This window comes from Drosophila mauritiana, chromosome 2R (assembly GCF_004382145.1).
Source record: "Drosophila mauritiana strain mau12 chromosome 2R, ASM438214v1, whole genome shotgun sequence".
Classification (NCBI taxonomy): Eukaryota; Metazoa; Arthropoda; class Insecta; order Diptera; family Drosophilidae; genus Drosophila; species Drosophila mauritiana.
This window is the reverse complement of record NC_046668.1, coordinates 8627158-8649416: the sequence shown is the minus strand read 5'-3', so window position 1 is coordinate 8649416 and position 22259 is coordinate 8627158. Positions and strand designations below refer to the sequence as shown.

The 22259-nt window shown below is 43.3% G+C and overlaps 6 protein-coding genes across 8 annotated transcripts; all 6 read right to left on the bottom strand.

The window, feature by feature from the left end:
• Positions 1 to 117: 117 nt before the first annotated feature.
• Positions 118 to 3670, bottom strand: LOC117135571 (zinc finger protein 62 homolog). Its single transcript, XM_033295897.1, has 10 exons — positions 2878 to 3670; positions 2668 to 2823; positions 2346 to 2607; positions 2134 to 2286; positions 1931 to 2074; positions 1742 to 1877; positions 1217 to 1672; positions 968 to 1154; positions 677 to 909; positions 118 to 621 (listed from the first exon to the last, which is right to left on the bottom strand). The coding sequence occupies exons 1-10, from the start codon at positions 3629 to 3631 to the stop codon at positions 145 to 147; spliced, it is 2958 nt and encodes a 985-aa protein (XP_033151788.1). The 5' UTR covers positions 3632 to 3670; the 3' UTR covers positions 118 to 144.
• A 321-nt stretch (positions 3671 to 3991) lies between these two features.
• LOC117137873 (odorant receptor 46a) lies at positions 3992 to 5242 on the bottom strand. The gene is made up of 2 exons (XM_033299599.1): positions 4106 to 5242; positions 3992 to 4045 (listed from the first exon to the last, which is right to left on the bottom strand). The coding sequence occupies exons 1-2, from the start codon at positions 5219 to 5221 to the stop codon at positions 3992 to 3994; spliced, it is 1170 nt and encodes a 389-aa protein (XP_033155490.1). The 5' UTR covers positions 5222 to 5242.
• A 50-nt stretch (positions 5243 to 5292) lies between these two features.
• On the bottom strand, positions 5293 to 6620 carry LOC117137877 (odorant receptor 46a). The gene is made up of 3 exons (XM_033299604.1): positions 5793 to 6620; positions 5588 to 5676; positions 5293 to 5533 (listed from the first exon to the last, which is right to left on the bottom strand). The coding sequence occupies exons 1-3, from the start codon at positions 6618 to 6620 to the stop codon at positions 5293 to 5295; spliced, it is 1158 nt and encodes a 385-aa protein (XP_033155495.1).
• A 390-nt stretch (positions 6621 to 7010) lies between these two features.
• Positions 7011 to 8247, bottom strand: LOC117137876. Its single transcript, XM_033299603.1, is given in 3 exon segments — positions 7011 to 7680; positions 7739 to 8131; positions 8193 to 8247. Coding segments are annotated over 3 exon segments (1056 nt in total). The 3' UTR covers positions 7011 to 7072.
• Positions 8248 to 8404: 157 nt separating this feature from the next.
• On the bottom strand, positions 8405 to 19182 carry LOC117137871 (upstream-binding protein 1). 3 transcript variants are annotated; one of them, XM_033299595.1, is made up of 13 exons: positions 18253 to 19182; positions 17164 to 17275; positions 16826 to 17071; positions 14249 to 14321; positions 13783 to 14169; positions 13503 to 13647; positions 12740 to 13213; positions 11975 to 12150; positions 10579 to 10704; positions 10306 to 10510; positions 10121 to 10236; positions 9510 to 9584; positions 8405 to 9450 (listed from the first exon to the last, which is right to left on the bottom strand). In XM_033299595.1, the coding sequence occupies exons 1-13, from the start codon at positions 18622 to 18624 to the stop codon at positions 9033 to 9035; spliced, it is 2925 nt and encodes a 974-aa protein (XP_033155486.1). In that variant the 5' UTR covers positions 18625 to 19182; the 3' UTR covers positions 8405 to 9032. The 3 variants fall into 3 exon arrangements, with proteins under 3 accessions (XP_033155486.1, XP_033155484.1, XP_033155485.1); XM_033299593.1 differs by lacking the exon at positions 10579 to 10704 and having other exon boundaries at positions 18253 to 19181; XM_033299594.1 differs by lacking the exon at positions 10579 to 10704 and having other exon boundaries at positions 16826 to 17032; positions 18253 to 19181.
• LOC117137875 lies at positions 19166 to 21561 on the bottom strand. The gene has a single exon (XM_033299602.1). It carries the CDS (start codon positions 19368 to 19370, stop codon positions 19191 to 19193), a length of 180 nt encoding a protein of 59 aa, XP_033155493.1. The 5' UTR covers positions 19371 to 21561; the 3' UTR covers positions 19166 to 19190.
• Positions 21562 to 22259: the final 698 nt, after the last annotated feature.

Genomic DNA, 22259 nt, shown 5'->3' with positions numbered 1-22259 from the left:
ATTATATATTATATACTATGGAATGCATATTAATGTCATTTTGGGGCATCATTTGTGTTCAATTAATTGGTAGCAAACAAATGAAAATCAAACTAAATAAATCTGTTTTAGCAGCAAATCTTACATTACCGAAATGTACCAGCCTTAATTCTGTGTGTCCTGATCTGGTATCTCGTCTATTAATTCGTCCGCCTCCTCTTCATCATCTTCCATCACTATGTCATCCCCATCTGCTTCCTCTATAAAATCAATATTTTCATTCAGGCGACGCTTTTTAGATGTGGATGGCGCATCATCGGTGATGTATTCGTCCTCCTCAACCACATCCTCCTGGAGCAAAATGATGCCATCGTGAACCTTTCGGACATGCACATTCAACTGGGAACTGTTTACAAAGGTCCGTCCACAGCCGCCGTCGAAATAGTCGCGGCACGTGTATTTATCCCCATGGGCTCGCTGCATGTGCGTCTTCAATCCTTGACTGCGTCCAAACCTCTTTTTACACACGTTGCACTCGAACGCAAATCGCTTGTAGTGCTGCCCAAGAACATGAACAGAAAGGGACTTTTTGTTTCTGGTGGTGAAGCTGCACTGTTCGCAGCTGTAAGACTGCCCATGAAGCTGCAGGAAATACGCTATTAATATGAACCGTTTGTGGGTCGTCTACTGTACTGACCTTTTGATGAGCCTCCATTTCACTCTTGTGATAGAAGCCCTTCTGGCAGACACTGCAGGAATAGCGCTTCTTATTCGAATGCACCACATTGACATGAGTGTCATAATTCCGTCGGTTTTTGACTATTTTAAAGCACTCAGGACACTCTATTGGTTCATGCCAATAGGCATGGTGCTTGGCCAGAGCATCATGGCTTTTGTACGAAGAATTGCATAACGGACATGTGACGTTGTCTTAAATATACAATTATACATTAAAATAAGAATATATTAGAAAACACACCATACTTACCATTGTTATGACTCCTTGCCACATGAACAGACAAGGACATCTTTGACCGGCACTCCTTTAAGCAAAACTGGCAAACCCATTCCTGGGCAGACTTTGAACTCTTCTCCGTCTGCTTGTTTGAGGATTCGTGTGTGCGCCGCTTGTGTGTGTACAAGGAGTTCCAGTTCACGTAAGACTCTGTGCAGTTCTGAAAGGAGAGGAAATAATGTTATGATCAAACGTTCTGTGACCAAAAGGAGGACGCCTCACCTCCTGGTCGCACATGTAGTAAACACATATTTCTAGCCTGCGATGTGTTGAGTCCGATCGAAGTTGTTGATAGTTGCGCAGGTGATGGCGATAAAGTTTCATATGTGGGAATTCTTTGCCGCAGGGCTGACACAAAAACACTCCATCCTTATGTACCCCGGAATCGCGATGGGCTTGAAGACAGTCCTTTTCCTTGAAGTAGGAGGAGCAGTACTCGCACACATAAGCATCCCGTAGGAGTTCCACGTCTACCTTCGAGCCAAAACAGGCTGTCTTCACGGAATTTACATGAGCTTGGAGGGTTTCGCGGTTATCACTTAAAAGACCACATTTGCTGCACACGTGCACATCTTTTTCGATAATCAGATGCTTCTTCATGTGAATATTGTAAGTAGCTTCGGTGGCGAATTCCCGGGAACAGAGTTCACAGCTTATTACACTGCCGTGCATGGCTCTCTGAAATTAGTATTTCAATTACTTCCTGTACCTAAAAGCTTATTCGAATAGGAGGATTTTATGCCCTACCATGTGTCCATTTAGCCGACCCCGCGACTCAAAGTTGGCCATACATTCGCTGCAAGAGTAGGTCGTGCTGCTAACATTGGCATGCGACTTATTGTGCTCCATAAAAACGGAGGGGTCCCGGAAAGTGCGGTCGCAACTGGGGAATAAATAATTAATATGAATGCCCTAACAAGAATTTGTAGTACTAACAGGTCGCAGAATAAGGTGCCCACTGGCTCATGAGAATAATGTAAATGCTGGAAAAGTTCATCTATGTTCGTGGTGGCATAGTCACAGACGAAGCAAGCTCTAGGTCTGTGCTTCTCTAAGTGAAACTGGCTGTGGAAATTAAATCTGTAAAGAAATATAAGTATTATTAGTATCGGTAATAACTTTAGAGAGAATAAACATACCGCTTCCAGGAAGGAAACTCCAGCGAACACATTTCACAAAATGAGCGAAAACCTCGCTTCTTTTTTATTACATGAGCGCAAGAATGCTTGTTGTACTGCAAAATGTTGGAGAACGTCAATTTACATTCCGGACAGCTGCCGTAGATCGGAATTCTAGGTAATACAAATATCAAATATATAACACATATATCTCGTTTAGTAAATATAATTACTCAGCCACTGGCGCGTGCAACAAAACAAGATGCATGGCTAGGAATTTGCGTCCTTTCAACTCCTTGTTGCATCCTTCGATGGGACACTGGTAGACATCTTTTCGGCTTTTGTGTGCCTTTGACAAGTGACTAAAAAGGCTCTCGAAAGTGGGACACTTCAGGGAGCAGTGCTTGCACACAGTGCACCACTGAAATGTCAGCTTTTCAAAGCTCGTCTTCACCACGGTAGCCAAGTACTCCGGAATATTATCAACTTCATCCTCTGTAAATATGAAGATATGTAGAGTTGGGATTGCCTTTTGGTTTTAGATATTATACCCACTTTCTTTGATGTCCACAAAGTTAAACGGAACAATATTGCTATTCTCTCCCTCGTCGATGTCATCATCGCTTTGACTTTCCTCAGCTTGAGCTACCAATCTAGACGAACATCTTATGGGTTTGACCTTAACATTGTCCAAATTTGGATCCATAACATCTAGAACATTTTAAGTGTTAGTTAATGGACGGAAAATATGAAACTCAAACAAACCCTCATGCTCGTATATGTAAACATTCTCATCCAGATTGGTTTCTGTCACAGTCTCTCTGTTAAGGATGACTATTTGGCCAGGGGTTTCCGTTTCCTCTGTGACCTGGACGGCTTCACTGGACTCCTCTTTGACTGCGGTCTCATCCTCAACAATAGCTTCCTCTTCGTCGAGAATATTTTGTATAAGGACACTGAACTGCTCCTGATCTGCGACTTTAGAAACCAGTTTTGGATCACTTTTGGAAACAGCATCTTCTGGGGAAGGCGTCTGTCGTGGCTCAGGAGATCTAGACGTATCAGGCGTTACATGGGAAGCAGCAGCCGCTTTATTCCTTATCCGGGCACTCGGTTCCCGGGTGGGAGTAATGGGCACTGGTCGCAGAACCTTAGTCAGGGGCCTTGAAGGCACTGTTTTCTTGGCTGGTTTCGCAGCTGGTGGAGTTGCCTGGACCTCGGTAATGACAATGGGGTCCTGCTCTGCCTTGAGATCTTTGTCCTGGGCCACAGCCTTTGCTGCTTCCCGTTCTCTTTCCAGTTCATCGATGTCAAAGAGGCGGATGAGATTGGTGACACACACTTCGCACAGGAGCTGCTGCTTCCGCGGATCGGGCGACACTTCGAGCTGATAGTGCCTGGACAGCAGGGACTGCAGTCCCAGTTCGATTCCGAACTCATCGAAGATCTCCTGGTACTGGTATTTCGTACTGAATACGCTGCAATGCAGGCAGCTATTGTTTTTCGCGTTTTCCGACATCTTAATCTTTGTCCGTCAGCAAATTGTAGGCGTTATGGCATTTTTGGTTTGTTGTTTAGTGTTACCTTTCCGTACCAGTCAGCTGTCTGGTATTTTCCGCAGTGTGACTGTCTTGCGCAGATTTTTAAAACCGTTACCGTTACGATTTGAAAATAGTGTAAAAATAAAAGGGCATAAAAAGTAAAAAAAAGAAAAAGTAAATAGGGAACCCAAGGAAAGAAGACACAATTAGTTTTTCGAACTATTTAATAAGCAACTGCTAATTTCTACACAATAATTTCATTTCATGTACGTGCATAACGTTTTGAGTGCTTTTAAAAATCGGCTTGAAAATTTGTTGGTGCTGCGTTGCTTCGAAATTTAACTGTTGACGCGATTCAGCAGTGCGAAGTAGCTGTAGGAACAGTTAACAATCTGAAAGAAAAAGAGCAAAACTAGTAATTGTGAAATATAAAGGACTTTCTGCTGCCCTACAGAACCGAAGGCCTCCAAGCTGAAAGCAAAGGTGGGGTTAAAGGTGCGCAGGAGCATCGGGGAATTAAAGCGCTGCATCATGAGCAGGACAATCCGGCGGTTCGCCCTGTTCCATCCCGTCCATTGCGAGCTGTAGATGCTGTGACACAACCTAGAGCTCTGGACAGTAACCTCGTTGGAGGCGTAGCAAATGATGAAGATCTGCCAGAGCATCACCAGCTGATAGATACAGGTCTTGAGCATAAAGATGGCATCGCCGTTTGCAATGGACATGGTGGACATGTCGTACAGGTTGGACACCAGCACCAGAACAGAACACATGAGCTGCACAGATCCTGGCCCCTTTATGAACAGCTCCACCAGGTCCTTGAACCGAACAATCCTGTTGTAGTAGGCGGCACACTCACGCAATTCCATGGCGATCTTCTCGTTATCCTGGGGCTCGATCACAGGACCCAACTTTTCTAGTCTCAGGACTAGCCTTTGGAGCTGAACCTTCAAGAAACAGAGCAACGAGTAGGCCACCGAGTCGTAGGTTATATTCAGCACACAAGTGGGCAGCAGGCAAATCGAGTGGAACAGGTACTGCGACCAATAGCAGATCCATCTCTCGATGCTGCACACCTCCAACATGGCGAGTGGTAGCTCCCCAAAGTTGTCGAAACAGGGAACCATCAGGATCAGAGCAGCCGCGCCCAAGGACATGATGCCGTAGAAGTTCCTCATACGGACAACCGCCACTCTATCCGATTCCAGCATCTGCCTTTCCTGTTCACTTTTAACGCCGAACTCCGGGGATAACATCGCATCAACGAGGCCAGCGAGTTTGCGGCTCTTCAACTTCAAATGCAATAGTTTGGCCATGCAGGATATTTCGGTGGCGAACATGAAGAATACCTTTAGGATCTCCCTCACTTGGGAAATGTTGTTCAACAGTTCGAAGGAGAAAAGCAGCAGCATGATGAACAGGATGACCAGGATAAACCCAAACCTCATGGACTGAAAACGACGCTGGTGGTCTGCAGCCCAAGCGGGGAGCTGCCAAACACCAAGGATTTGGAAGTACCACACCTGGTACTTATAGAAGTCCTCCGTAACCATCTGATGCTGAGACATGCTGACGATTATCACTTTTCCATCATGAACCGCCCGAGGAAAGCCTTTTATAGGCCACGAACTTAAATTGGCTAATGAGCCCCATTATGGAAATTGGCTACAGTGCACAAAAAGGTAGAACCGCGAACAGAACTCACCGAGCTAAACAGCATTAGGTCAAAAGCAAGACTTGGATTTATTGTCCTAATCCTCAGGGTCGACTGCAGGCGTTGCATGAAGAGGAGAGCAATCCTACGGCTCCTGTAGTCCCAGTCCACCCAGGAGGTCTTGTACAGCTCGTGCGGAAGGTCCAGGCTGCGCTGGGTTACCTCACTGCCAATGAAATTCATTACTAGCCTGGGATGCATTTCGAATATGGATACCCACCCGGCATAGTAGCACAATATAAAAATCTGAATCAGCATGCACGCCTGATAGGTCACATACTTAAACAGCTCCAGCCTCTCGTCAGACAACTAAATTCATATAGGGAACACAAGGATTTATGATAGTCTTCTAGTTGAGGAAATTTGAATTAAGTTCCCAACTTGGCCAAATGCCAAATCAGGCTTTTACAATATTTACAGCTCACCACAGCAATGGCATAAAAATTTGCAGTCAGCACCAAAACCGAGCAGAAGATCTGCACCGAAATCGGCTTGCAAAGTAGACGCTCCACGGTTTTCGACAGTTCAACGATGGACATGTGATAGCGGATATTTTCCTTAAGTTGCTGTTCCACAGTACCGCCAGAAGTAGTGCTTAACCGACCGATCTTGTCCAGTCGCACGGCCAGAATGTCCAGCTGGCACTTGATGAAGATGAACAGTGAGGAGCAGAGAGAGTCGAATCCTATGTTGGTGATGCAGGACGCGGTCAAGGCCAGGCACTGATAGCAGTAGAGGAGCCAGTAAGCAGGTGAGCCGGGATTCTCGCCAAACGGATTGTATGTTTTGAGAGGAAGGTGGGACCAGTCCAAGGCGAACTGGGGTATGAGAATCATGCTCAAGGCGGCAAGCGAGAGCGTTCCATAGAAGTCTCGAAGCTTCCTACTTCCTTCACAGGCTGCTGCAAAGATCAACTCTTCGTTGGCGCCTCTAGGACGAAACTCTTCGTTATCCAATGTCCTGAAGAGCTCCTCCATCTCCACATTGTTTGCCCTAATGGACAGCAGCTTGGTGGTGTGCCCTGCACTGGTGGCCAGGATAAAGATGGCTTTCACAACCTCGGACATGTAGCTCAAGTTAGCCATCACATGGAGCACCAAGAGGAGATCAAAGAGCAGCACCCAAAACACAATTGCGTGGACATAGTTCACCTGGTGAATGATTCTCCACCAGCGTTCCTTCTGAGGCCACAACGAGAATATGTTCAAGAACGCCTTCTGGCCCTTGAAAAATATTTCTACTCCTTTGCTCATTTTACGTCGAGATTTTCTCTGAACTTAAGGTTAATTGATTTAGTCAAGTGTTTATAAGGCTTCTCAAAGGCATTTAAAATGTCATTAGGCGACCTAATCGTTGGTTAATCGTCGTGGCGCTGTTTAAAATATTAAATTATAAGAACAAAAACATAAAATACTAATAAAATCAAGTATTGTTTTTTTAAAATAGTAAGATTTTTTATTTGAACGTCTGAAGAATATAGTACATCTTCTAATTTTCACTTCTGATAAAGAGATGTAAAATATATGGTTGGAATTTCTATGATTTTTTTTGCAGTGTATGCCATTTGTCTCTGCACTTTCGCAATTTTTAGCTTACATATGTGCGTATTTTGAGTAAAAATACTGAATTATTTAGCCGACGATTATTACGTGGGTTTAATTTCGAGCAGTCCCTGGATAAAATATACATAAATGCTTCTCCTTCCTTAATATGGGAACCGCTTGGGATCGCAACAGAAGGTGAATCCATCGTCGGGGTTATTCGGGAGGGCAATGGGGCAATTAACTGGGTAACAAATAGCCAGACACTGGGGCCTCTCCCTTTGGAAGGTACTATTGTAAGTGAGAAATACGTACAGCCCATTTCCGGTGGCATCCCGTACCACTTTGTAGGTCCACTCGGGAACCGGGATCTTGGAGCCGGCGAGGAAAGCCGACTGAAGGAAGCCCCTGGTGTCTGGCAATGTCAAGATGCCAATTCCGCCGGACTTGACCCGGAAATAGGACGACTTCGGGATCTGACTGCGCACCCATCTCTCAATTTTCTCCCAGTTGCCATCGTTAATTGACTTGAATTGCGGCACCACATTCAGATAACGGAAAGTACTGTCCATTTGGTCCGTGAACAGGAAGTCCGCCGAAGCCACCATATGTCCTCGATTAATCACCAAGTAGTTGGCACTTCGCAAGTAGGACTGGTCATCACCGTAAATGCATTTGAACGCAAAATAGACGTTGGACTTCATATAAGCAGCAGCCTCCTGCGGACTGAACATCTCATCCGCCACAAACTCCACAAACGGCCGCTTCGGAACTAAAACTCCGTACACTATAATAGGGATCCAAAAGGCCAAACTTCGTGATTTACTCACAAAACGTTTTGTAGTAGACATCGCTCTGCGAGTACAAGAGTCTTCCCTGCCCGGAATCGAAACATGTGCGATACAGCTCCAGATCCTTGCCATCTATGGTATATCCCACGGCATACAGGTTCCCCGCACAATCCCCATCGCGAATATGCTTGGTCACCGGTTGCATTGGATTTAAACAGCGCATGGGCAGCGGGACCGAGAACTGTCCATTGTCCTGGCACACAGTTTCCTTGAAATCCGAAGGACTGCAATATATGAATAGAGTGACACCGGATGGAACTGTTTCCAAGCGCTGCAGCTGGATAGATCCGTTCGCATCGCGTTAGGTGAAGATTCCATTGGATTGCTCTACCATATATTGCAAAATTTGACAATCGCCCTGCACTTCCCAAGCTGCCGCCGAGTTCAATCATGTGCCAAATTCACAATCTTACAACATAATTTTTCAACTCACCCAGAAAGCATATAAAATATATGTATATAAATAATATAATATCGGGGCAATCCATAATACGAAAATTTTGAAAAAATGCCAAATAGAGAAGTTAAATGTACTAACTTTCTAAATCAGAAGCTTCTATCGGTACATTCTAGTCAGCAGTTAGTTCAACATACTACTTTATGGAACCCGTTGTAAATTTCGGAACCTACTAAATAAGTAAACACTTTTTTTTGACAGTCCACTTGTGGATAACACTTTATTGCTTCTATCACATACAAAAGTTGTTGTTTGGTTGCTAGTTGAACTCTGCTTCGAAACAATTGATCAATTCTTGTATTCGTGGTTCTGTACTTCAAGATAATAATCAGTATTTTAAATTGTTTTTTTTTTTTGGGTTTTTTCTTTCTACTTCAAACAATTGATATTGATGTGGTTCTACAAACAAATATATAATAGTTCTTTAAGTGATAAGCATACGCCATAACGATAAAAGAAATTAAAAGTAGGAAAAGAACGAATCGAAATGCAATCGCATCGGAGAATTAAATGTGCATATGTAGTCGTATATCGTAGGTGGTATAAAATACATATAAAATGAACAAAACTTAAAGTGAGAACTGAAAACGAAACTTAAATATTTTGCACTATTTCTTTAACAAAGATTTTAGGGAACAGGGTTAGGGGCTGCTTGCTTTTCACTTGTTCAAAATTGCTTCGCGAAATCTCATACAAATTAAAACCTATATAGAAAACGGTTTCGATGTGCCATCTTACTGCGTGTAAATGCTATAAACTATACTTGAATGCTCGGGTGGTCTCTACTACAGTGCATCCGCGTTGCCAGAACATCGCTTAGTTGTTGTCCTGCTTGTTGATCAGCTTGAGGATCACCTTGCCGGCCTGCACCTCCAGCGCGTAGAGGCTGCCGTCCTTGATCTCGTTGTTCAGCACCTCGTCGGTGATGGTCACAAGGATGCCCGATGGCCCCGATATGTACACGCAGCTCTTGTTTGCGTCGTTGAAGATATTGGAGCCGCTGCCCGAATACTTGGAGTGCATCCCCCAATTGTTGAAGAGTGCTGCAGCAGCTGCAGTGGCTGCTCCACCGGCTCCGTTCTCCTGGGCACTGGCCTTGGCCATGAACTCGTAGAAGCCAGGCATCTTGAACAGCTTCTGCTGCAGCTCCTTGGCCGTGTTCGACAACAAATAGATGGCATTGTAGCTGCATCCATCCACGCTGGCGTACAACGTTAGCCTGGGAGCAATAGTCCTGAGGGAAGGATCACAATTAGGACAAATATTCGAGCTTTTAAAGATGGTTACACTCACTTGGCGCGCAAAATGTTGAACATGCGAATGCCATCGGCCAGGCCGCAAATTTGAATCAAATCCTCCTTGGACATGCTAAAAATAATTCCAAAATATAAAAAAGTCGGAAGAACAAACAAATTTCAAATGTGCGGTGTGGCACGAGTTAAAGATAGAAATATTACATACATAAACCTATAAATGCATATATAGAGTAATAACCTTAAACGATCAACTATCTGACGGAGTAGTCCAGCTATCTAATCGAGGTATTTAATAATCAGAAACTTTATGGTTTGATTGCTCGTAATCGATTGGATGGGGAATCATAGTGTCCCTTAGCTGTTTTATTTTAGTTCCGCTATCTGTTATATGCCAGTCAATAAGATAGCACAACTAACTGATTAAAACTATATATGGTTTATCGCTTGATTGTATAAAATGGTAATCAAAAACACCTTTTACACCTTTTATTAAGGCTGTCATAAAATTGTTTTGATAAAAGAAAACTACTCGACTCTCCTACGATTTGGTTGGTATAAAATTGGGTCACTTAGAAGCAGAACAACAATAATATTAACTCGGTTCGAATTCTAGATGACTACTATTCCCAAACGCTCCAGATCACATACCGCATGATATCCGCTCCCGAGAACTGTGCAAACGTTGAGAGATAGGCCGTGAGGCGATGATTGGTCAGCCACTGCGTCACTTGCGAGGGCGTCGATTCCGGCATTATGTTCTGGCTCTGAAATGGACAATAAAGGGTCATTTATTTAGTAAGTCTGCTTAGGGAGCAGTGGGCAATGACACCTACATAATCGTCCATGTCAGCGGGCACATGCTGCGGTGAGACCATGTTTGTGGCGTCCATCAGCTTGAGGGTGGGCGAGTTGGTCGATGTCACCGAGTTGATGGCTATGGGGCTGCTGCTGGTAGCCGGCGATGCTGCACTTGGCGCAAACGGAAGCATTCCATCGTACTTGGGTATGTGCACGGGCGAGTTTGGCCAAAGTTTCATACTGCAAGGAATAGGATACAGGAGGAGATTAGGACAAGCCAGCTTTAAGTGGGTTCTTGCAGATCCTACAAATCCAGTGGAGCTCGTTCCGTATCTGACGTTGGCAGGAGCAACGATCCTTCAGATGCAAGCGCATGTTCACGAATGCGAGGAACTCCAGCGCGGAATTCACAATTCGGATTTCCCATGGTCCCGCTGCTCCCCGGGGAATCTGGTTTGCTCTTCGCCGAGCCACTTGCCTTGCTTAGAAGGCACCCGATAAGCCATACAGACAAACCCGTTTGGAATCTATTTTATATGGCTGCTTTTCCACCGGGTAAATTTTACAGATTTGCCTCTTTCGCCGCCCCCCCATGATTTCCGGTTTTTGAGTGGATAATACCTAGCCGTAGGCTTTTCTGCACCTGATCGACATAATCGACCTCAACAATACGAGACCTTATACAATTCCCATATCATTCGCCATCATTATCTATAGTGCTCGGAATGCAAACAAACGAAATCATTGAACAGAGACCAAAACCAAAAACCGGTTAAAAGCAACTTTAAACTAAAAATAACTTGGAGCAGACGCAATAACAACAAAGACCGCGGCGCAAAGTGCTCTTAACTGATCTCTTAGCTTTCCACTATCCTTCGGATTCTCTCTAGAAATCTCTCTGGATCTCTTTCTCCCCATTTCTCTGGATCTCTCGCCGATCGAGGTGTTCTCTTTTTATAAGATACCATACACGATACAGCCGCTCTCAATTCGATTGATCTTTATGATTTTGTGATCATGCAAATGACAAACTGAATGATTTTCATTTGCTCTCGTTATGGAAAATTTCCACCGAAATATCTGTACCTAGCGTTTTTCACTGCACACTAGATTCTAAATAAAATAAATATTTAATAGAACCACAAAAAACAACGTGTAATCGCTTGGCTTGTTTGTTTATGTTTTAAACTCGCAAATAAACAGAATGCTTTTGATCTTTACATTCAAAATGTACCACTTCAAATACAATGCAAGACCGTACTTATAGCACTGAAATCACTCTAAATCTAAATCTTAATCAATGGCATAACATGATCTTATCATGTGAACTATGTGGACCAGAATGTACTAAGACTAAACATGGCCAAGACCCCGCCTTAGTGCTATGAACCGCACTGTGCGTTCAGGTAAGGAACGGGTATCTAAGTAATACGTAATATGCACTTGATCTTAACTGCACGTTATGTAAATGTGTGGAACTGCACTCGCTTGGTTCGTAAATCAAAAAGCTCGGTCCGTAGTTGTCGCATAAACAAGAGTTGTGGAAAATTTGCGGGCTCAATTGGAAAATTGCGCGACATGGCAGCGCAATAAATTGTTACTCAATTCTGGAGCAGAAGCTATGACAACTGATCTTTCCTTCCCTGACCCACTATGTCTCTATATCTTCCTGCTTAACTGAAGAATCTGAAGGTAAATACTCACTATTCGGGACTGTAGCAGCCAGTGGTGGTGGCGGACATCACCAGGTCCAGGGATATGTCGTTCATGATGGTACACTCGTAACTGGGCTGGAACTTCTCCTGCTCCGATTGGGGTCGCTTCTGGATCTTCTCCCGATCCTGTTTATGTTTGCGATCAGCTCCCTTTAGCTTAAAAACCTGTAAGAAAAAGCATTTAATATAAGCATTCTAAGTGGTTTGTACGAAATATGATAATTGGTAATCTTGATTATCACACGTTTATTATCAAAAGTGCTACTGTCAAAGCTATTTGGGGTTTGCCACTTTTACAGGTAATAGCTTAAAACCTTCACATAATAATTCCGCTTTAAATAATATTCTTGTTTTCATTGTTTGGTATATCTGTAAGTCACAGATATGAATACATGTGTAGATAAATTTAATGGCCAAAGAAATTATACACTTTTTATGGTACTTGTTGTTTGTGAATGCTACTTTCTGATTACGTTCTCTTCCGTAAAATTCCATTGGCTATTTTCGGACCGCAGTGGCAATATCTCAAAATTAAAGTAGGTAATTCTCTTTTAAGATCATATCAACGGCCAACATACATTCAACACTCTAATGTGTATAAATGAAATGAATACTATTTAAACATAGATAGCTTACTGAACATTAATGGCTTACTATCTTTAAAAATAGGATCCTGTTTCCTGTTAACGGACAAAATAAGAGACTCTCTCCGTTAAGCGGACAATGATCTTGTCCAGTTCTTCTTCTCACTCACCTTGATCTGGCAGGCAGCTGCGTGGACCGCCTGTTTACCATTGCTGCCGGCACTGGGAGTCCGTTCCGGAGATGCTGGGGCAGCGGAGCCACTGCTTCCGCTGCCAATGGCGATGGCGCTGTTGTTGCTGCCGCCCGAGCCGCTGGCGGTGGCACTGTTTGTGTTTTCGATATAGGTTTCAATTTGCAGTCGGAAGGGCACACCCTTCTCGCCGCCGTGCTTCTTTGGGGTAAATTCGGTTGAAATGCAGTTGACCTTGATGTAGACGCCGACCTCCTTCAGTGGGTCCCAGAAGATCTCGACAGTGTTCAGTGAGGCGGAGCTCAGCGGCTGCGACACGTGGCAGAGGCCGTACGAAAGCGGTACGTCCACCTCAATGATGCGTTCGCCTGGGCGGGATTGCTGCCATTGCTGCATCTGCTCGCGCTCCATGAACTGCAGGCGGCGCTCGTGGAAGCAGATCTTGATCACGCTCTGCAAGAGGGAATCGGAGGGGAAACGGTTTTGTGAGAAGTGGCAAGAAGTGAAGTCATTTGGAAAGTTTATTCGCACACGCAGATTTCACATGTACATGGAATGGTAATGCCTCGCATCTCTCAAGTCGCCCGGCTTAATTGGGGCTTATTAAAATCAATTGAGCTCCCCATATACACACATGCGGTCACACAGACGGGATGACCAAGTCGCTCACTCGACAGTCAAATAAAGCATCACATGACTCTCCGACTCAATTGGAGGCTGCGGACAGAGACTTTGGACTCACCTTCAGTATCTTATCCCTATAGAGGGACAGGTCTCCGATCTTCTTCAGCTTTATTTCGTAGCTCTGGCCTTGGTTGAGGTACGTCAAAGTCTCCTCATTGTTCTTGGTGGCGATCGAAGTGGCCGCTGCCAAAATGTACTGAAATCTGGAAAGGCATGGGTGTTACTAAAATAATCTATCCTTAGTTTGAGATAAGCCAAACTGTACTTCAATTCAATCTGATATAATTTTTTTGCAACTATAGGTTTTTAGAAAATTATTAAATATTTATAATACTCACTTGTGATCCTCGGCATGGGTAGCTCCGTTGGCCGAACCGATCTCGATTTTAGCAGGATCCAAAACGCTAAGTTGCTGGGGCTTTCCCTTTTCGTTCAACTCATACTCGGCGTTGGCTAGTGGTGAACCCTGAGGAGAGCCACAGCCGCAGGCGACTCCGGAGTTTACATCATGCTTGCCGTTTGCGTTCGATCCTGATCCGTTAGCCGAATCTTGGCCAGAAATAGCCTGCGGCGGCGAGTTCTGGACCTCATCCAACTTGGCAATGGCGATGGACGGCGATGCGGCGGCATTGTCCAGGGATACCTTGGGGCTCGGTCTGATCTGCTCCGTTTGGGGCTCCTGCTTCAGGGTGGTCAGCGTGGGGGAGAACGACAGGAAGTTCTCACTGATCGCGGTGGGAAAACGTAAATTAGCTCAAATTGGATTCAGTTCCCTTGGGGGAAGGGATGGGGGGTTTAGCTTACTTGTTCAAATACGAGTTGCTGTTAAACTCGGCGTTCAGATCGAAGCCGATATCATCGCTCCAGCTGCTGCGACCTGAAAATTCAAAAAATACCAAAAACTATATTTCAACCCGTATCTGTGGCACGTTTGCGATTTCTTTTGGATTCTAGACGTTATCACAGAGTGACGCTCTCAAAACCATTGCCGACCTCATTCCGTTGACGTCAAACTTGTGTGTCTTAGCCAAAATAAACGCTCTGATGAATTTATAGAATGCGGCACGTGTAGGGCCAATTTATAATTAATTGATAAACACATAAGTATAATTTTATATAGCTTGAATTAATGCTATTTTGAGTGCAGGTCCCCAATATAATGTACTAATGTCTAATTTTGGAATGACAATACTTTCATTAATATATTAAGGAATATTTAAGGTTTAATACCGAATGCAACCGTGCATCGATTACAACAATCGTTTATAACATTTAAATTATTTGTCTGATTTTCTCATGCAGATATTTATCGATTAGGAAAAAAAATCACCCATGTGCTTTGCTACCAACACACATTCATGTCAGAAAACTTTTCCTATTTTATTATTATTGTACTGCTAAGTCCAAATAAATAGTAATTTACCAAATATGTTCGTGGAATTCAATTGTTTTTAGAGAATTTCTCAAAAAAGTGTACTTCAATGAATACAAGTTTGTTAATTGATTTAATCCGTCCAGAGATAGGAATTGTAGCTGTGTGGGTTCCATCAGACAATTCATATCTCGATCACAATTGATTCCGAGTTATCCAAGACCGAATGACGCACATCGATAGCGCTGCTCACTCGTTTCACATACGCGATAGTGTCACAGCCAATTGTTTGATACATCGTATCTGTAAGTGTGGACATTATAGGAACGCCGAATAGCATGGATGCTCCGCTTAGTTCCCTTGACAAATGGCAAGAGGAAATGGCCTTAAAGCCATCTCTTATATAAGTTCGAATGTGGGAAAAAGGCAGGACAAAGGCTGAAGCCATTAGCCCGTTCGAGTGATCTCAGTTCCTCTATAGCCATGAAATTCTGAATGATCTCAGTTTTTCCACAATCGCTGAGGTTTGCCTAATAGCGGATTGTTGTACGGCCAACCGCTAGCATTTAGCCTTATCTACTCCGAGTGCCGCATGCCGAATGATAAGCCATCAAAAAGAGAGAGGGCCGAGCTCTAGATTGCAGTCCAAATTATATGGTCGGTTGCCCCCACACAAGTGCTTCCACCTAAATCTGTTTGTTCCGAAGTGTACCAGTGTGCCAGTCACTCGTTTCGGGGTGATTAGTACAGGGACCCTGCGTGATTTTGGAGCAATCTCGAGGGCATATCTACAAAGTTGAAAGGGTTTCGGTTGGGGGCTTGTTCGGGCCATTGGAAAATTACCGAGGGAAGATTTTATTTCTTTAGTGGCGTTCTATTATTAAAGCTCTATTGATTAACACAAGCGGAGGTGCTAAGTTAATTACTGTTTTACGGCGGGTTTTAACCATCGCAGTCTGTTAATTGTAATACGGCCTCCTAACTTCGATATTGAAAGCCGTCGCATGTTAATGAGTTTATGAAACTATTTAAAGACCTGATCTTTCGAAGTGCAACTCCACCTGCACCAAAGTTTGCCCAACATCTCCAAACACGACGACGAGCTTGGCCCTTTGTCGAGCTCGAACTTTAATTGCGATCTCACGCACTAGTCGTATAACTTCTGTGATAGATACAGAGTAATTAGCGATCATCTTCCATTGTTTATACGCCACTTAGCACCCAACAACAGAGAGTCTCACGTTTGTCTTACGGACCATCGATCGAATTAGTCGTTATATCGAATACATCTGTCTAGGCATTTCAATACCCATATACTCATACTTGCACGGGGCTGTATAATCAAAGAGGCACTACTCGGAAACGGGTTTCTCAATTACGACGGCTTCTAATTTGCACACACGGGTTTCCGACTCGCTCTCGGATTCCAGATGCAATCCCAGAAAGAAGTATGAAGTCGACTCGAACCGTTTTTCATTCTTGCTGCCTTACTTTCATTGATTACGTTTTATGCAAATCACTGAGCTAATTCAATGAATAACAAAATTATGGGGATACATTTTTGTATAATCTTTATGCCATCTACTATACTTTCACCGAATTTTTAATTTTTGTCGTAATTTAAATCAGTTCGGACGAGAGAATCGGCTTAGAATCAATGTAGTCTGAATTTTATCATAAATATTGGACCTGTTCCATGAAATTAGCATTTTAAATACATTTATCGACTTTTAAGCATGATTAAATTAATTGACATTTTTACAAATTGTCATCTGTAGGTGGTGTCAAAGAGCCAGACACTATACCAGTAATTGGGTAAATGGACTTATGTTTCCTAATACTATATTGTATGATTGTTCTTCGCTTTAAGGAATACCTATCCATACCGCATTATAATTAGCATTTGTGCATTATTTATGTGTGTGTTAGGCTGATTTCGTTAATTTGATCGTAGACTACTTCGACAGTAGAGAATTTTCCACAAAAAACGATTGAGTTATTATCCTTACCCGAGTGCTTCTCGCGCTTGTGTTTTTCCTTCTCCTGATGGGCCACTTTGGAGGGCAGATCGCCGCTCTGCGATGCTGTGGGTGAGTTCTCACTTTGGCCAATGTCCAAAGAGTCCCAATCCATTCGTCTTTTGCGTGAGCCGCTGTTCAGGTAAATGGTCTGCACGTCGATGATCTGCGGTCCCGGCGAGTCCTTCGACTGTCCGCCTACGACAATCGTAATTTGTTCGATTAGCGAGCTGCTCTCTACGAGATCGATAGATGTGGAAGTTGATGGTGATGGGGATGAGCTGAGGTGAGCTGACTGATCTGGGTGCACTGATAGCTGGCAGCCTTACCTGTCCACGATTCCTCTGAGTTTGGCGGCGAGTCAACAAAGTTGATCACTTGCTCATAGTCCGATCCAATATGCTGATGGTGGTAGCCGCTGATGAAGTGGCGGTTTTGGATCTGAAAAACCCAAAACGTATGGGAGTTTAGTTCGAAAACGGAATTCGACGGCTTAATCAATTATAGAACCGAATCAGAGCCACAGTACCAGCAGCAAAGCGTGTCTAGCCGCCAACGAGGCTATGCCCTCTCAACATTATCTCTACAGTCCAGCTGGAATACTGTATATGTAGGTCCGAACCTTGCTGATAAGGTCGCCAGCAATCTCGCCTGAGCTCTACCAACCCCTCTTTCTCCCTGACCCGAGAGAGGGAGTGGGCATAAACACCCATCGATTCATGTTTATTTGCCGATGAGGACTCGAACTCAGACTCGGACTCGGTTTGATTCCACAAAATAATGCTTTCCCAAGATAACTTCAAGCATGCTCGATGTGTGTAAACAAACGCAGAACGCTCAGTCTGAAGAGCTGGCCAAAGAAGACCCAGAACGAGCGGCGGTTTTTAAAGATACATCCAAAAATAAAGGAAGATAAAACACAAATCGATGGGGCGGTGAGTCCGACTGTTGACGTAACATTTGCAACTATTTATTAAGCGCTGTTCTGTTGTTTTTCCCTCTATCTGTCTACCACAAATTCGTTATAGATACACCCCGCCATATAGTATAATGAGCAATTGAACTATATATTTATATGTGCCTCAAGGCAAACAGATTTCGCTTGAAAAATGTAGTCACTCAAATGTAGGGAGCTTTAAAGGCGGCTGTTTCGATTTACGAAACAAACTATGGTCTAAAAACAATTGTACAAATATTGCTAGCTGTAATTGTTTTAGATTCTCTGGTATGGATGGTCTAGCTATAACGTAGAGAAATGCTTTACACTGAGGGAATGAAATTATATATACAATTATACTATATGGTATTATATTGGCTTATAGACAATCGATTTATGTCTACCTCATGAAAATCTGTAGCATTTATGTTTAACCATATAATGCATTATAACCTAACTGATTTTTACCCAGGAAACTTACCTGGTTTAGATTTTCACTGATACCGTTAGTGGTGTTGGTGTTGTTGTTGGAGTTTTGATTATTGCTGATACTGTTATTATTATTATTATTATTATTATTATTATTATTCTGATATTGACTGCGATTTAAATTGTTGAATTCCATTTGGTCGAGTTCGTTGAACAGGTTCAAATCGAACTTTGTTGAAAGGGTGCGTTCTTGTTGATTCTGCTCCGCTTGTTGTTGTAGTTGTTGATTTTGGTGTTGTTGAATGTGATGTTGAGGGTGGTGGCTCAAATGTTGTTGTTGTTGTTGATGATGAGTATATTGTGGGTCGAATATGCTTTGTAAATCCAACAGACCGGAGTTTTGGGATAGAAACGAAAGCGCCATTCGGTACGTGAGTTAACGGCGTTGGAATCGCGTTCTGGTCTCAATTAGTCCGAGCTTGTTGTTGTTTGTTGTTTGATATCCTCCTGAATTACTGGACCGTGATCGCTCTCACCAGTATTACGAAACACCACTTCCGACCGGAGTAATTTCGCCAGCAATTTTGCTCAAGTTTTTTGGTGCAATGCGAAATGCAACAAAAGTGATTGATGGTAATAGTAATATTCGAAGTAGAAACCGTATATTGATCGACCGACACTTACTGATTACTTGCTTAGGCTAACATTTTGGCATAGCTGTTCAAAATGCTCATATGACACACTTACTTAATCGTTCGTTCGTCGCACAGCACTTTGGATATACGTGGGCTAACAATATGCACTTGACGTGAGTTCTACTAACAACCAAATAATATCTCTAGTTTATTCATATATTTATTTAATGTAGGTTGCTTTCTTGTAACTTTTTCTAACTTGGCTGACAGTTGAGTGGAATTGGAAATGTTGCTTTTGTGCGTTTTGTGTTCTTGGGGCCTTTTGAGGGGGTTCGGGACTGGCCGGGGGGGCAAATTAAAACAATACGAAAAACGAATTGTATAGTTTCTTGATACCGGTGGTCTCACGCTGACGATGGCTTCGAAGTAGGGTATTCTCGATTTTTAACAGCATCTTGGTCCGGAGGTACATATAGCTCGATTGCGACTGATATTCATTAGACATGCGTTGCAGTCGTATTTCAGATTTCTCCATTTATCGCTGAATTGGTTAGCCCGTGTTGCAAGCTTAGGTGTCTTGGGTTGGTTCTACGGTACAGGTCTCACTCGCTGTGGTGAAACTTGTCACTGGCTGCGGCGACTTCTAGCTCTTTGTGCTGGTTGTTTGGACCACTGTCAGATGGCGACGGACATTATATAGCAGTTGTTTACGCTGAAATCGAATATATATGTGTGTATATTTTCACTGATAACAACTTCGCTTGCTTTCCTTCTGCAGTTGGGGTTCTCTTTTGAGTTTGGTTTCGACTGATTTCGCTGTTTGTTTGTTTGTTTGGTCACTGTCAGATATTCGACATTCCAATTGGGCACTTTTGGGGGTTCGCTTCCAAAAAATTGGATTTGCAACGGTGATGTAACTTTGTTCGTAATACACTGTCAGAAGGCTGACATTATTTCGATCGTATTAGCACTAGAATCTGATAGCGATTGTAGGGGTGGTTTCCAGACTTTTTGCGATTTAACGATTGGATTTGGGCACAACTACTCGGTTTGCTCGACGATTTAGCTCTGGCTTGCACTGACTTTGCGACTTTACTGTGAAATTGATTCGCTGGATTTGGTTTCTCTCTTATTTTTTTGTTTAGTATATGTGTTATCGCGAACTTTACGTTTGTGTTGGGGTGTTATATATCAAGCGGGCGAGATGCCAGTTTCTTGGATCGTCACTTTTTATTGGGGCCTAATTTTTGCGGTGACTGCGAACAGGTTTTTTTCGGGGCTAATTATTCACAAATGCTCTCGGCTTTCATTAGACAAATTAGGCTGTTTTTGCAGCGACTTTAGTTTGTTTCACACGATTTAGCACTGTATTTACGACGAAGCGAAACGGAACGTTTTTTTATCTGTGGATTCTGTTTCGCGATAACGATAACGGTACGATTCGGTGGGTGGTGATAACTTTTTCTGCCAATTCAATGGGTTATGGTTATATTTTACAGTTTTGGGTTTTCTTATTTTTGTGGCCGGACTAACTTGCGAGCGTGCTAGAGGAGCACTTTTAATCCGACGAAGCGAGGCTTCGAAAAGCCCAAAGAGACGAGCATTTTGTGCGGCAGAACCTTGGTCGAGCGGCAGCCAACGCGGACACGAGGTTAAAATATCAATGAGTTGTGTGAATTTTCGCCGTTAGCGGGAAACTACAGATACACCAGTTTCGGAATCAAAAAAGTACGAAAAAAGTCAAGAAACACAGAGCGTTCCAATCAAGACGACGTCGCCGTTACAAACACAAGCAAAGATCGCGGTTCGCGGATCGCAGACGAGTGCGGCAATAACAACAAGTACTTGCGATTACGGAGGCGGAACGGGAGCAACTACGCTCACATTCACACTTTTCGGAATAATGCCGACCCGAAGATTCAGATGCTGACAGCAAATTGATGCGGATGCTGCTGCTGCGCTGCTTTTCCTCTGCCGCCTGCTATCACTCTAATTGATTGTGGCAACAACAAATGTGGCCGTTGTCTTCGTATTCATTGGAGTGCACACAGACACATGGACCACCTCTCTCTCCGGCAATTGAAAGGGCTTTGTATTGTTGTTGATGCTGATGTTGTTGTTGTTGCTGCTGTTTTCGCTGCTATTGCTGCTGCTGCACTTGTTGCTCGACGTTCCGTTACTCTCAGTTCGAGTCCCAGCTGTTTTGCACGTTCTTTTGTGTGGCTGCGTTTCGCGGTGAATGGCAAGAAGCGGACTGCTACTACACAATAACAAGTTAATTAATTGAAGTTGTCGCTGTGCGGTTGGGCGGACTGTTTTCCTCAATTTGTTTGGCTATTTGTTGCTCCTGCAATTGAATTCAATCTTTCGCTGGCATTTGTGTATATCAATTAGTATTGTATTCCTTTTCGATTTAAGGCTGCGCGCGTCGATGACGTATTTGAATTTTGGCACGCACACTCAAAGACGCAAAGGCGAAAAGACTGAGATGAAAAAAGATTTCGGGGTCTCGCTTGTTACGCGCTTAGTAAGCTTTTCCGCTCGCTATAAACACTAGAAAAAGCGTCAACGTGTTAAAATTTTCTGCTGCCGTTGTTGCTTTGCTGACGATGATGCTGTTGTTGTTGTTGTTGTTGTTGCTGTTGCTGTTGCTCTTTCAGATTAGTTTACCCTCCCGCACTAAATCGCTGAACATGTGTTTTAACGCCGATGGTACGAAAAATACTGATTTGGTGAGCGAACGTCACAAAGCTAATATTAAAATAAATACACTAGCCCGTTATGTTTCTCTCTCTTTGCTCTCTCTCTCTCGCTCCAAAAGAGCGTGGCGGTCGACCCGCAAATACAAATACCAATACCAAAGCCCCACTGTAAGGGTCATTCTGTGCACGTGTGTGTGTGCGTGCGTCTTTGTGGAATGCAAGTGAAACAAAGGCAAGGCTAATTTGCCGTGGCACGCACTATCCAGACCAACTTATCTATTTACATTCCCGAAACAAGTATCCTTCCAGGTGATTGTTTCATAGGCTGACTTGCATTTGTTGCTCTCTCACAAGACAAGGCGACAAAAATCTTAATGCTATTTATCAACAAGAACAGCTGTTGCCATTAGTCGCTGCCCCAAAGAGCACATTGCTTTTTTGTGTGGGCGTTCTTCTCTTCAGAGTGGCTCAGGGCGTCGATCTGTCGTTAGGGTGGACCTCTTCAGACTTGTAAAAATTATTACGGATCTGCGGAACTAACTCAACTTATATGTAAATTAATACAAACATTAAATAATATTATAAATGCTAATAGCCAAATAACTATTGGAAAGAAACTAAATTTATTACATTCCTCCATTCTTTCTTGAACGAATCACATTTATGTCAAAAAAGCTTATTGAATTAGTGTTGCTATCGATTTCATTTAATCTTTTTAGCTT